The 13,231-nt window shown below is 36.4% G+C and overlaps 1 protein-coding gene across 1 annotated transcript; it reads left to right on the forward strand.

Annotated features, from left to right (window-relative positions):
- The first annotated feature begins 351 nt into the window (after nucleotides 1-351).
- LOC136222339 (uncharacterized) lies at nucleotides 352-9,206 on the forward strand. Its single transcript, XM_066009994.1, has 18 exons — nucleotides 352-1,688; nucleotides 1,787-1,873; nucleotides 1,984-2,188; nucleotides 2,267-2,375; nucleotides 3,530-3,736; nucleotides 3,946-4,027; nucleotides 4,112-4,171; nucleotides 4,248-4,300; nucleotides 4,512-4,678; nucleotides 5,432-5,642; nucleotides 5,850-5,904; nucleotides 6,013-6,069; nucleotides 6,155-6,403; nucleotides 6,693-6,769; nucleotides 7,733-7,789; nucleotides 7,870-7,963; nucleotides 8,094-8,234; nucleotides 8,790-9,206. Exons 1-18 carry the CDS (start codon nucleotides 681-683, stop codon nucleotides 8,895-8,897), a joined length of 3,027 nt encoding a protein of 1,008 aa, XP_065866066.1. The 5' UTR covers nucleotides 352-680; the 3' UTR covers nucleotides 8,898-9,206.
- Nucleotides 9,207-13,231: the final 4,025 nt, after the last annotated feature.

The raw sequence follows: 13,231 nt of genomic DNA on the forward strand, positions 1-13,231 counted from the left end.
AGACGAATAAAGGCATTATTTTTTGTGCAGGAAAAGATGAAGTCTATTTATTAGGGTTAAAAAAGTCCATTAATTTTAATATTGCAAAACGCTAATTGAAAAAGCTCCTAAAAGGAGTTTTTTCTAAATTAGCGTTTTCATCACAAACCTCTCTTCCAAACCTCTCTCTACCAAACATTCCAATCAGCGGTTTCAGTGGTCAAACCTCTAAAATTGGTCCAACTCGTTCTTTTTATTCCAAAAAGCTTTTTTTTTTGCCAAACAGGGCCTAAATGAAAATAGTAGCAACAAAGCACAGACGAGGATATTTTCGTCATTCTAATAAAATTGAGGTGTCGAGGTGGCTTCCTAACTCTCTCTCCGGTATCTGTATCTTCCTCTCTTTAATCCAACCCTTCACTTTCTCTCTCAAAAAATTCCTCTGTTTTTCCGTTCTTCTTCAAGCAACGGAGACATACCCTTTTTCGACTTTATCCCCTTCACTTCAAACCCTAAATTTTCTCTATCGTTTAGTTGTTGAAATCCATTCATATTACCTATTCAATTTCAAAACCAGAAAAAAAATTATATGCATATGTATGAATACAGGGTATTTCCGCAATTAAAAACTGAAATAACCCGTTAACCCAAAGGGAAGAGAAGGGAGAAACCCAGAAGGCCTTTTCAAAGTTCATCTACATATGGCAAACGGGACTGATTCCACAGATACGCTAGCAGCAAAGGTCCGGCCACGTTTAAAACGTGAGTTTGAGTTCGCGTTTAGGTCCCATTCGGAGATCTCTGGGTCTCTAGGTCGGACTAGGTCTAGGCGGGGTCAGGTTGAACCTTCTTCCCCACCTAATGGAAGTCCAAGGGGATCCAGTAATAAAAGGAAATTGAAAGCAAATGGCTCAGAGGAGGGCATGAAAGAGGAAACCCCTTTGGAAGAGAATGTTAGAGTTGGAGATGAAATAGAAACTGCAAGGGAAGAAGAGGCGAAAAGTGATGTGGTGGAACTGGGCAGTGGAGATGAGGAGGAAAAGGTTGGTTTAATTGAATCTGTCCCTCTTTTGGGAGGGGAAATAAAGAATGATGATTCTACAAATGAAGAATGTGAACAGAAAACTAGTGGGTCGTCGTCTAATTCCACATTGAAGGAGGATTTGGAGGAAAATAACGACTTGGAGAATGCTGCAAATGTTGCAGGATTGAGGGAGGAACAAAGTAGTGGGTCAATGCCTATTTTAACGGACGAGGTATTGAAGAGCGAACCCGAAGAAATGGCTACAGTTAGGGTTTTAGAAAGCACAGAAGTAAACGAAGATAGAACTAATGCACATGAATCTGCAATTGACGCTGTTCAAGAAGGCGATTCGGAAAATGTATTTGAAGATGGGTGTCTCAGGTCGCCAGCTAGTGTCACTAATGGAGGAAGTGTTCTCGAAGCATCACCAAGTTTGGTTAATGTTAGTAATAGTAAGGTAGGGGAGAGGCCTTTGCGGAGGTTTACAAGGTCTTTGTTGAAGCAGAATACTGAATCCACCATTGAAGACAGTCCAGATGTAGGTACTTCATCTAGTGCTAAATCCATTACATTGATGAAGAATCTGAGAGCTGATGCTTCAAAGAAATTCCCTTCGAAGTTGAAGGATCTTCTTGATTCAGGCATATTAGAGGGATTAAAGGTGAAGTATTTGCGGGGTATCAAGGTATGACTTAACATCCCCATAAACATCCATTCAATGCATTATTTGTTACAGTATTGTTATCTGTTGAAACTCTTAGCTCGCATTGTTTTCAAGTGTAGACAAGAGGGCCTGGAGAAGCAGGGTTACGGGGAGTTATCAAGGGATCAGGGATTCAGTGTTTTTGCCGTGCTTGCAAAGGAAATAAAGTGAGTAATGCCTCTAGCTCTTAAATATTGTCCATAAACTGACTGAGTAACTTATGAAGGTTGTCTGATCGAATTATTGAGTGCATTTTATTCCTCTGTTGATAACATAGGTTGTAGCCCCTGCCTCATTTGAGCTTCATGCTGGAAGTGCAAATAAACGGCCCCCAGAGTATATATACCTTGAGAATGGGAATACACTTCGTGATGTGATGAATGCTTGTAAGGATGCATCTTTGGAGACTTTGGATGAAGCTTTGAGGCTTTCTATTGGTTGTTCATCTTTGGGGAAATCTATTTTCTGTCTGAACTGCCGAGGTATCTTTTACTCTTATATTGGTGAAGTTTTGTTTTTGCTCTTATATGTCGGGAGCTTAAATGCTCGTTCGTTTATAGGGTCAAATAAGGTGGTCAACTTTGGGAAGTCGGTGGTATTATGCAGTCAATGTGTGGAGATGAATGATTCTCAAGCTGACATGCCAATAACTGCAGATACTGACAACGGGTACACTGTGATTTATGTCTTTGGTTATTGGAATTGCTGCATATATAAAGACTTGTAATCTGATGGAAGGCTTTCATTTACTAGTTCTGTCCTCTGTTGATACTAGGGGCAATCGCAGAACCTCATTGATTTTCAATTTGGCTGTTTGTATTCAAAATTTTGTTTCTCATTAATGCATAGTTGTGAAATGGCGCAAAAGGCGCAAGGTTCAGGGGTTTTCGCCTGAGAGGGTGAAAGTGGGGCAATATCTGTAAGGCATTCGCCTGATTGAGCCTAGGCACTTATGTAGGATAGGTACAGTATTTTTTAGGGTTTAAAAGATGTTTTAATCTTAGCCACTTACTATTTATTAGTTCTAGGGCTAAGATTAAACTAGAATAAGAAAAATAAATAGAAAAGGAAAGAAAAGTTGAACACAGACAAGAGACAACACAAACCACGCACAAAAAAAAATTGCTGCTCTTCTTCAACAGAGCAACCTGCGAGCTACAATTTTTTGTTCTAGTGTGCCTTAGTGCACCTTAAATAACTATGCATTAATGACTACAATTACACATGCCGTAGCCTGATGCTTTTCATTGGTTACACTTTATGAATTAGTTAGGTATTAGCCAGCATATGACTTATTCAACGGCTAAACATTTTTAGTAATGGTTGTGGATTTTTACCTACTTTTGACATTGATGAATTTACTTTATCTGTTTTGAATTTTTCATTATATATTGGGAATCATGTGGAAAGTAGTAATTTGATATTTTATGGTGGATGTCAATTAGGGATGAAGTCCATGTTTTTGCTTATCATTTTTTTGATTTTCAAACATGATGCTAGTGTAGATTAATGAAAGTCAAAGTCTCTTTCTTACCGACATCTCTTCCGCACCTACATACTAATTTTGTATTTTATACCATTGTGTTGTGCCATCTACGATGGATGTGGATGTGATATTTGCTGAACTTTATGCAAGGTTAACTTGCTGAGTATTTTCATTTATCTATAGGAATAAATGCTTATGAAACAGAAACTAAACATAAATGGTGTGAATCTTAGTACTTAAATTTGTGTGTGTTAGAGTTGCATGATAGGCTTCTTTGCTGCAGGGTAATTTTAGATTGAAACTATTATAATTTTTCGAATTTATTGTCTTTTTTCAGAACACCAAAACCAGTTCCTGTTCCTAAATCATCTGTTGACACACCAGTTGCTGTTCCTGTGTCATCTGCTGACTCACCAGTTGCTGTTCCTGTGTCATCTGCTGGCACACCAGTTGCTGTTCCTAAGTCATCTCTTGGCAGTAAGCAGTCTAATGGCACTAAGGCTAGCGTATCACGAAGCAAGAGTCATGGAAGACTTACTACAAAGTCAGTATTTGTCATCATTTGCTTATTTTTTTTCCTGGGTTTCCTCTCTCTCTTAAATCCTTGGGATTATCTATCTTGCGAAGGAGCTATCTTATAAAATATCATCAGATTTTAATTCTTGTCAAATCATGCTGTTAAGAATCTAGACTCCTTTTATTTTGTTGTTGTCGGTTTACTGGTCTTAGCCTTTTCTTTGCCCTTTTATATAGGGATCTACGGATGCATAAGTTGGTTTTCGAAGAAGATATCTTGCCTGATGGAACTGAAGTGGCTTATTACTCTCGAGGACAGGTTGTTACAAGATGATGGTAATTGTACTTTTGATGCATTTGATTCAAATGTATTTCTCATGAGTTGCATTATCTTGTTGGGCAGAAACTGTTGGTTGGATACAAGAAAGGGTTTGGTATATTTTGCTCTTGCTGCAATTCTGAGGTACTTTTCATCCATTCTTTTTATTGCTTACCCGGCTATGCTGGTGTTTTGATATTGTTGACATTCAAATGAGCAGGTCAGCCCCTCCCAATTTGAATCTCATGCTGGTTGGTCATCACGTCGAAAACCGTGAGTACATTTGTCATAATCTTTCGATTGTCTTGGGTCCAAACAGGTTGATGTTTTGCTATACTGTTTAATAACTCCACAAGTTGTACTTCTCTTACACACAGCAAGATGTTGATATTTTCATATATAATGGGACACCGTGAGATGATTATTCATATTCGAGTTTATCTGATTTTGGTTTTATTTGGATCTTATGTTATTTATTTGGCAGCTATCTGCACATCTATACATCTAATGGGGTGTCTCTTCATGAATTGGCATTATCACTATCCAAAAATCGGAAGTTAGCCACGCACGATAATGATGACCTCTGCCAGATTTGTAGAGATGGTGGTAATCTAATATGCTGCGATGTATGCCCAAGATCTTATCACAAAGGTAAACTTTTATGCTTACTTACAATAATTTCTGTTACTGTAAATTGCCTAGTTCAGATAAAAAACGATTTGGACTGAATAATAGATATAGAAAATAGAATTTTCCGGAAAAATGATCTGGCGTTGACAGTCATAGTCCAAACTGTCCATGTTTTGCCAATATGGCATGCACAGTTCAGGAAGCAAAGCTCTATCCAAACACTGGCTTATTCGTTTAGCTTTTTATTTTTTTGGTTGTCTTTTGTATATATATTTCTACTGTTTGGTTTGACAGTAGAGAAAGTCAGTTACATGAACTTAGCTCCAAGCAATTTCTACAACTTATATGGCTGTAGTGAACTAGGAACATTATGGCTCAAATGGGACTGGTAGTAAATATTAGTTGCCTCGGGTCAATGAGATTCTCGTTGGCGTTGTTCTTTAATCTGCCAATTTTCAATAAAATATGAGAAACTTAATTAGTTTGTCATAACGATTTCATATTTTTGCTTTGTGCATTATGCTATTTGTATTTGGGAACTGAAACCAGAGCACCTATGCTCTTTCCTCTTTTATGTGACTAGACTATTGTGGAATTTCGGTCACTGAAACATCGAAGTTGATCATAACATCTGTTCCGAATTCAATGTTGTGCGCTTGAAATATTTGGGATGAATGCTGCAGTTTGCTCATTTGCCAGCATATGCCAATGGGTACTCATGGTTTTAACATCCTCTGAGCTGCTTAATTTATTATATTTCGTATTTCATTGCAGAATGTCTTTCTCTACCAAAAATCCCGGCTGGTAAATGGTATTGCAAATTTTGTGTAAATAACTTTCAGAAAGAAAAGTTTGTGGAGCGAAATGCCAATGCAATAGCTGCTGGAAGAGTCGCAGGAGTGGATCCTATAGAAGAGATCACAAGACGCTGCATCAGAATTGTCAAAACATTAGATAGTGATTTTGGTGGCTGCGTGTTCTGCAGGTGGGTGCCTTTCAATCACGAAACAATCATATAGATGCTGTAGTCTGTTATTTTTATCTTCTTGTATATTCTGATCTTTGAGTATGCCCAATAAGTTGCCTATGCACCTTTTTTACTTCGGGTTGTCACAGAAATAGGTGAATTTAGTTTATGCTTCCTGCTTTGCTTCAAGTGTATTATTTTTTAACGTGTTCTTTCTCTATGCAGAGGCCATGATTTTGACAAGCAATTTGGTCCTCGCACTGTTTTACTTTGCGACCAGGTATTTGGCTTTACAACGAAATTGTTGCTCATTAAATTTTAATTTGACTTTGTTATGCAGTAATCTCATTATCAGTGTTGTGCTCCATTTTGTTCCCATATTGTGCAGTGTGAGAAGGAGTTCCATGTCGGCTGTTTAAAAGAACACAATATGGAGGATCTCAAGGTTCCGCAATTTTTTCATATCATGCTGAGATTTATTGTATTATGTTTTATTTGCTCTGTAAATTTTGACGTGATGTGTCCTGCAGGAGTTGCCTCAAGGGAAGTGGTTCTGCTGCGCAGACTGCAAGAGAGTTTACTCTGCTTTGCAGAAATTGGTAGTGCGCGGGGAAGAAAAGCTTCCCGATTCTTGTCTAAGTACTATAAGGGGTAAGAATGAGGAGAAGAGTTCAGAGACTCGGGGCAACATTGATGTGAGATGGAGGCTTCTTAATGACAAAATAGATACTTCTGGCAATGCCGCTGCATTACTTTCTGAAGCCCTTTCTATATTTCATGTGAGTACATGTTCGCCATGTCAGCAATATTTTTTTGGTCCGTAAAAAAAGACTCCATAGTAGGAAATGAACTGTCCTCTGTTTTAATAAGTGTTCATGTTAGGGGTGGGCAAAAAACCCGGTCAAACCTGTAACTGAACTCGAATTTTGTCACGGAACTCTGTAAAATACTGCAAGATTTTGCACCTTGAACCTGCTGCTTGCTGATGTGACTAACATTTTAACATGAATTATGTGTATGTTCCACTGTTATTAATCACTGATTGATTTTATGTTGTCCCTGGCTCAGGAACGTTTTAATCCTATAATCGTATCTGGAACATCTGGAAAAGATGAGCATGACCTTATACCATCAATGGTTTTGGGGTAAGAAATACTTGCAGTTGTATGTGCATCTAATATTTCATACATATGTAGTTATATCGAACTATTTTTAAATGAAAAATAGTATCTTTAAGCCCATGATCTTTTCAATTTTATTGATTTGAGTCCTTGATTCTTCAATTTGAAACATTGAGCCCTCGGTCAACCGCATAGATTAAACCTCTGCTTGCCAAATTAGTTAGTTGTGAATATCTAATTTAGTTACAAGAGCATTACTCATTTCATCCCATTCATTTCATTTCATTTCATCTCATCTGAAATTGTATTTTATTATAGTTCGGAAAGGGTTTATAGTTACTTTATAAATACACCAGACATAAAAAAAATACTTTTGAATTGTTAAAAATGCAAATTATGTAGATGAAATTGTTAAAAATGCAAATTTCGAATGTAGATGAAATTTTGTGTTAAAACCTGACTTTTCTAGCTATTAGGAGCTTAACCTGTGCAATTATAATTGATTAAGGGCTCAATGTGTCAAATTGAAAGATCAGGGGTTATCAACAAAAATCGAAAAGATCAATGCTTCAAAATGTTTCTTTTCCATTCAAAATACTTGACCTTTTCACATCAGGAACGCTGTTTCAGATTTTTTTGGTAAATGTGGTCCAGCCAAGGGGCACTTTATTAGTAGTTTTTTAGATTAATTTTTAAATATGAAACTAGATCTCTTACTCAAATTTTCGTGTGAAATTATTATATGTTAACTTTATATTTACCATTATTTAGGAAATCTATTGTCAATAGGACTTGGTTTATTACTTTTGTAGTTTGACATTCCTCTTATTGTCGGCATAGGATTATTTTTTATTGTACAACTTTAGTGGATAAATACTGGCATAACTTGGGCATGTTTATTAAAGGTTTAAATTAGAATGGTTTTTCCTGTTTTGTTCTTTTTTCATGGTTCTACATCAAAACGGTTGTGTTGATTTGCTCTTGCAGGGAGAACTTCAAAGGTCAGGATTTCAGTGGCATGTACTGTGCCATTTTGCTTGTCAAGTAAGAGTTCTGAAATTGCTCGTTTTATAATTTTGTATAAGGTTCAATTTTATAATGATTGCTTTTCCATTTTTATGCAGCCAAGTTGTTGTGTCTTGTGCAATCATTAGGTTTTTCGGGCAGGAATTGGCCGAACTTCCTTTAGCTGCAACTATTGGCAAAGCTGAAGGAAAGGTAAATATGATATTGATGCATTGATATTCAACGGATGTTTTGCTATTTGTGCGTCGGAGGATATAACATTTCTGATTCATGTACCGGCCTTTTTTTTTTTTTTTTTTTTTTTTTTTTTTTGCATATGTAGGGTTATTTTCAGGCCTTATTCACTTGTATTGAGAAACTACTTGGGTTTCTCAACATTAAGAATCTTGTCCTCCCAGCGGCCGATGAAGCTGAATCTATTTGGAGAATTAAATTTGGCTTCAGCAAGTTAACACAGGAGGAGGTGCGTGTGTATTCAATTTTTGTGTAGTCATCATGCTTTGCTTCCGCACGTCTAACAATCTTAAATCCGGTTTTGTATTTTCGAATAAGGTTCAAATTTGCGTCTATTGTGTTTGGGGAAAGTATAACCCCTAACGTAGGAAATGTTAATAATTTACCCCCATAGTTTCCAAGCAAGATCAATTTTACCTTGACCTAACAAAAAATTTCAACGAGCTGGTTTGACAGTTATTTGACCTGCCACACCGTACCTTTCAAATAAATTTGTCGATAAACTGACAAACTGAAATAGTTGGATGCATTTTAGTTATGACAATTTTTTGGTGATTAATTTGTGACAGACTTGGTTGGCATTTTGAAAGGTTTTTGTAAGAGTTTGTAATACAATAAACATTTTAGACATAAAAACAAGTCTTTTCAAATTTTCTATCACATAGGTGTAAAAATTGGCCTTGTTTGGAAACGTTAAGGCTATATCTGTCACGTATTTTAATGGGAGTTCTTACATTCTTGTAATGCACAAATTTTGAACTCAACACAATCTGGTGTGATGCAGTTTTTGAAAATTAGGAAGAGTTACCAAATGATGGTGTTCCAAGGGACATCAATGATGCAGAAGACAGTCCCGAAGTGTCGGATAGTTGGACGAACGGAAGGCGGTTGAATGTTGGAGGAGAAATGGTATTTGAAATTGGGAACACAGAATTTTTGGGAAGCATTTATTCCTTGATGTACAGAAAATCTGAGTTTGGAATTCAGTGTACAGGATGATATAGTAGATGGTGGAAGGAGCTTCTTATTATAGGGCTCAAACGGATTCTTTTTTGTAGAAGGAAATTGGAGAGGAATCATACAGGCAGTTGACTTGTTAGTCTTACTAAATTGTTGACTTAGTTTTGAAATTAGGCAGTTAGATTGTGGATTTGAAAAAGCTAGTTTTGTTGATACAATAATTTAATTTGTTTTCATGCTTTGCTAATGTGTTGCTACAAATTATATTTGTGTAAATATAACTCCTTTAGGGTATAAGTTTTGATGATTAAGCTGTTTAGGATGTCTGATTATAAGATTATCAAGATAAGGTCTATTGTTGCAAATTAAGATCAATTTTATAATGTTCTAAATAGGTGCAACATTGGGAAGTTGGGTTCATTTCAGATACTAATGGAGTATTTCTTTTTTGACATTGTGTGGATTTCTTTTTTGATCAGAAAAAGTATCTTGTATTACTTTGAATAGAAGTTAGAAGCTCGACTAAAATCCGTGGAGAACCAAGACCCAAACCCCATTGTGCTAGCTCATGGGCTTCCAAGTTCTGGCATCTTTCATGGGTAAAATTGATAGAAGTGAAAGCATGAGTTTCAGCCCGGATTGCTTGAACAATCACATCAGTGTAGCTCAAGTCAGATGCTGGAATGGTATCTTCAATGGTGTTCTTGCAATTTGATGCTGCAATAAGCCGTTGGAAGCCATACCTTTTAGGGTTGATTGGATGGAGGGTTTAGAGGGGTGAATAAGGGACGGGTTAGTAAGGGTTGATAGAAACCCTTGTTTGGGAGGGGAAGGGTTAGTAAGGGTTTCTACAAACTCATGTTTGGAACACAAAAAAATTAGAAGGGTAAGGTTTGAAGGGGTTTTGAAGGGTTTCTTTTTAAGAAATTACATCCAATTTTCAACCCTCCAATTTGGTGGGTTTGGAAGGGTTAAAAATTCCCCTTCTTTCCCTTTCATTACCTTTCTCTACCCTTCTCTACCATTCCTTTATTAACCCTTCCCTACCCTTCATCCAATCAAGCATTTAAAGTTTAGTCCATTTAACATTGCCAATGACTCATTGAAGTGAAACCAGCACACCTCTAAAGGACTAGGACTCTTCTGATCGCACTTTTTATTATGATTCCGGTTACGCTGCCAACATTGCGAGGGGAGTGACCGGTTTGATACGGATCGGTGACGATAATGATGATTTTAATCTTAAACGGATAAAGAAATAATCTTTTCACGAGCTAAACTAGTAGGAAATATCTCAACAAGGTAGAAATCTTACTTCCAAGAAGGAAAACAATGTATTCAACTGATAAAAGTTAAGCATTTTTACAAAAAATGTTTGGCTTAAATTACCTCTCTAAACCTAGATAACAAAAGACAATAACCCTCGCTAGGTATTATAATGTGACCTAAACATCAGGGGTAAAATGGGAGAAACTAGACTAATTGCAAATCAGTAAACGAATCTAAATGGTAAAATAACAAGTATAGGGTGGTAAAACAATAAATAATGCGTGGCAGTGTAAGTGGCTGGTTGAAAATACTTGGGCACGAAGTTGGACACACAGCATGTGGTCTGTTTAACACGTTGTGTGGCTACGGTTTTGGCAAATCCACACGGCAAGAAGTTAAGTCACTCGACATGTGGCTGCTTTGTAGATTTGCGTTGGGTTGGCTTTGTAACTCACATGACATGTGGTCTCAGTGACACGTTGTGTGAAATAGCAAAATTTTGATAGAAACTTTTGCCTACTCCCCACATGGCATGTGATCTGTCTGACACGTCGTGTGACTAGAGTTTTGACAAACCCACCAGCAAGAAGTTGAGCCACTCAATGTGTGGCTGCTTTGTTGAGTTGCATTGGGCTGGCTTCGTGTTAACTCACATGGTATATGGTCTCAGTGACACATTGTAACTCACACGGTGTGTAGTCTCAGTGCCTACTCCCCACACGACGTGTGATCATATGACACATTGTGTGGTCCTCGTTGCTTAACTCCTTCGACAATTTATATGCTCACACGGTGTCTGGCTGTCTTCATATGCCGTGTGAGCCCTGTTTCAGGCTCACCCCGAGATGCTTGTGTTGATGCCCTCACCATTCTCTCATTCTCTAGAAGAGTTGGGTCCTAATTCTCTCGTAGTATACTCAAGAGGCGCGTTCGTCTTGTATGGCTTTAGGTCATACATTTAAGGAGGGCGACATCTTACCTAGCCAATTCATAAGAGCGATATAGTAGGCGTTTGCATTAAATCTCATTGTGACATTGTACAAACCATATTTCTTTGGTCGGAGTTTGCTACTAGGCTCTCCTTAGTCAAGTATACCATGACTTCGTCCCCAACCTTTAACTGAATGTCCATTCAGTGCAAATCAACTTTAGCCCTTTAGCTTTTTGTTCCGCTTTTCAAGCGTCTCTTTTACCTCTTCATGCATTTGTTGATACTCAATGACAAGCTTGCGAGCGGGTATGCGCACCTTATCGTCGGGAGGTTTACAATATCAAAGATGTCAGTGGGGGTCTTTATGTAAACCATCTCAAAGGGTTGTTGGATCCTTGTGAGGTTATATTAGTTCAAAAGGGGATGTGAATGGAACTATTGGTTAATTTTAACCTTTTATAAATTTCTCACTTAACATTCAATAGCTAGCACAAAGGCAAGCTTCGGAGTCAGAGGCAAGTTCAGTTTACTGAGTTAATTAGTCTACTGAGCTTGATTCTGCTTCTGATGAATGCGCTCAGAGGACAACTTGTATAATAGAGCTTCTGACTGTTCTCAAGATTAGTAGATTAATTGGGGCACAATGCTCAGAGCTTATGTGTGAGATAAATAAGTTAGAGCAAGCAATATAATCAGAGATAATAAAGACAAAGTTAAGAAATACGTTACTCAGCAGATTTATACTGGTTCGGCCTATCGCCTACGTCCAGTCCTCAAAATACCTTCTTTTGAGTTTTAATCAACTAAAACACTCTTTTACCGGGTAGAGCACAAACCTTTATACAATAGACAGAGTTTCTGTAAAGTACCTTCCTTTACACTCACACTTGGCTATCTATCTCTCTAGTTATTCGCTTATAACTGAAGCAAATAATAGAGCTTCTGATTTATAATAGAAAATTGGTTCTGATATAGAACACAGTTGAAGTACTATTTCTCTATTGGATTTACACAGATATGAAAATGAATGTATATTACAAATGTTTATCATGTATCTTGTGTCATGTGAAAGAGAAAATGACAAAGTGAAGTAAAATTAAAGATTTTGAGAAACATTTAAGCATAAAATGTTCAGAAAATTCTTGATTTTGTGAGGTTTCATAAATTTTTCTTGTAAGTTCTAATTGGTTGCTTTAATAATAAAACTTTTCATCTTTCGTTGTTGGATTTATGTACCAATTTTTTCTATAAATATCATATAGGTTCATGGTTTTTATCATTCAACGGCAATCAACAAGTATTTGCCACTTGTGAGCAAAACTACATAGTTTGATAGAATGTTTATAAAATTCTTAGATTTGTGTGGGGTTTTATAAATTTTTCTTGTAAGTTGTTATTGACTGCTTCAATAATCAAAATTTCTCATCTCCCATGGAAATAAACATGAATTGATCAAACCACATAAATTTCTTATATTGTTTATTTTTGTTTTATTTTCAATTATTCACTTACTTCATATAAGACAGTTCTAATCTCCTAACATGAGGGGGTTTTTAAGAGTTTTTTTCCAACTCAAATTGAAAAAAAATATATAAAAATTAATACTTTTTACTAAATAGAATATATCAATATACATAGATATTCAAGATTGTAAGTTCCAATCCATCCTCTTATAAAAAAAAAACATAAAAAAAAATCCATTTTACCTAAATGCATATAAAATGAAAAAAAAAAATTAAAAAAAAAATATATCCTTAATTGTACTTCATTAGTTAAGATGCTTTGAATTTCATCATAGGATTCTAATAAGCATATATCTAACGCTTAATGATCAAATACATTTGATCATTAAGATTCATGTGAACACTATTGTATCACTTATAACTGCAACATAATAAAATCATAAAGGATATTAAAAGCATCTACAATGGGGGTAATGAAAAGCTCGTTAACCTCTAAAAGTAAAAATGATGCATTGGAGAGAGTTCTATGCTCATACCGCTTGGTATAAGCTGCTCTTAGGCTGCCAAAAACAGTTACTTTGACGGTCTTTGAGTTAAATAATA

Source organism: Euphorbia lathyris, chromosome 3 (assembly GCF_963576675.1).
Source record: "Euphorbia lathyris chromosome 3, ddEupLath1.1, whole genome shotgun sequence".
Lineage (NCBI taxonomy): Eukaryota > Viridiplantae > Streptophyta > Magnoliopsida > Malpighiales > Euphorbiaceae > Euphorbia > Euphorbia lathyris.

What these genes read in the sequence shown, in the direction of transcription:
- LOC136222339 (XM_066009994.1), top strand. Translation starts at nt 681, where the DNA reads ATGGCAAACGGGACTGATTCCACAGATACGCTAGCAGCAAAGGTCCGG. An exon ending in GTGCTTGCAAAGGAAATAAA is followed by an intron (nt 1,874 to 1,983) that starts GTGAGTAATGCC and finishes TTGATAACATAG; the next exon opens with GTTGTAGCCCCTGCCTCATT. An exon ending in CTTATTACTCTCGAGGACAG is followed by an intron (nt 4,028 to 4,111) that starts GTTGTTACAAGA and finishes CTTGTTGGGCAG; the next exon opens with AAACTGTTGGTTGGATACAA.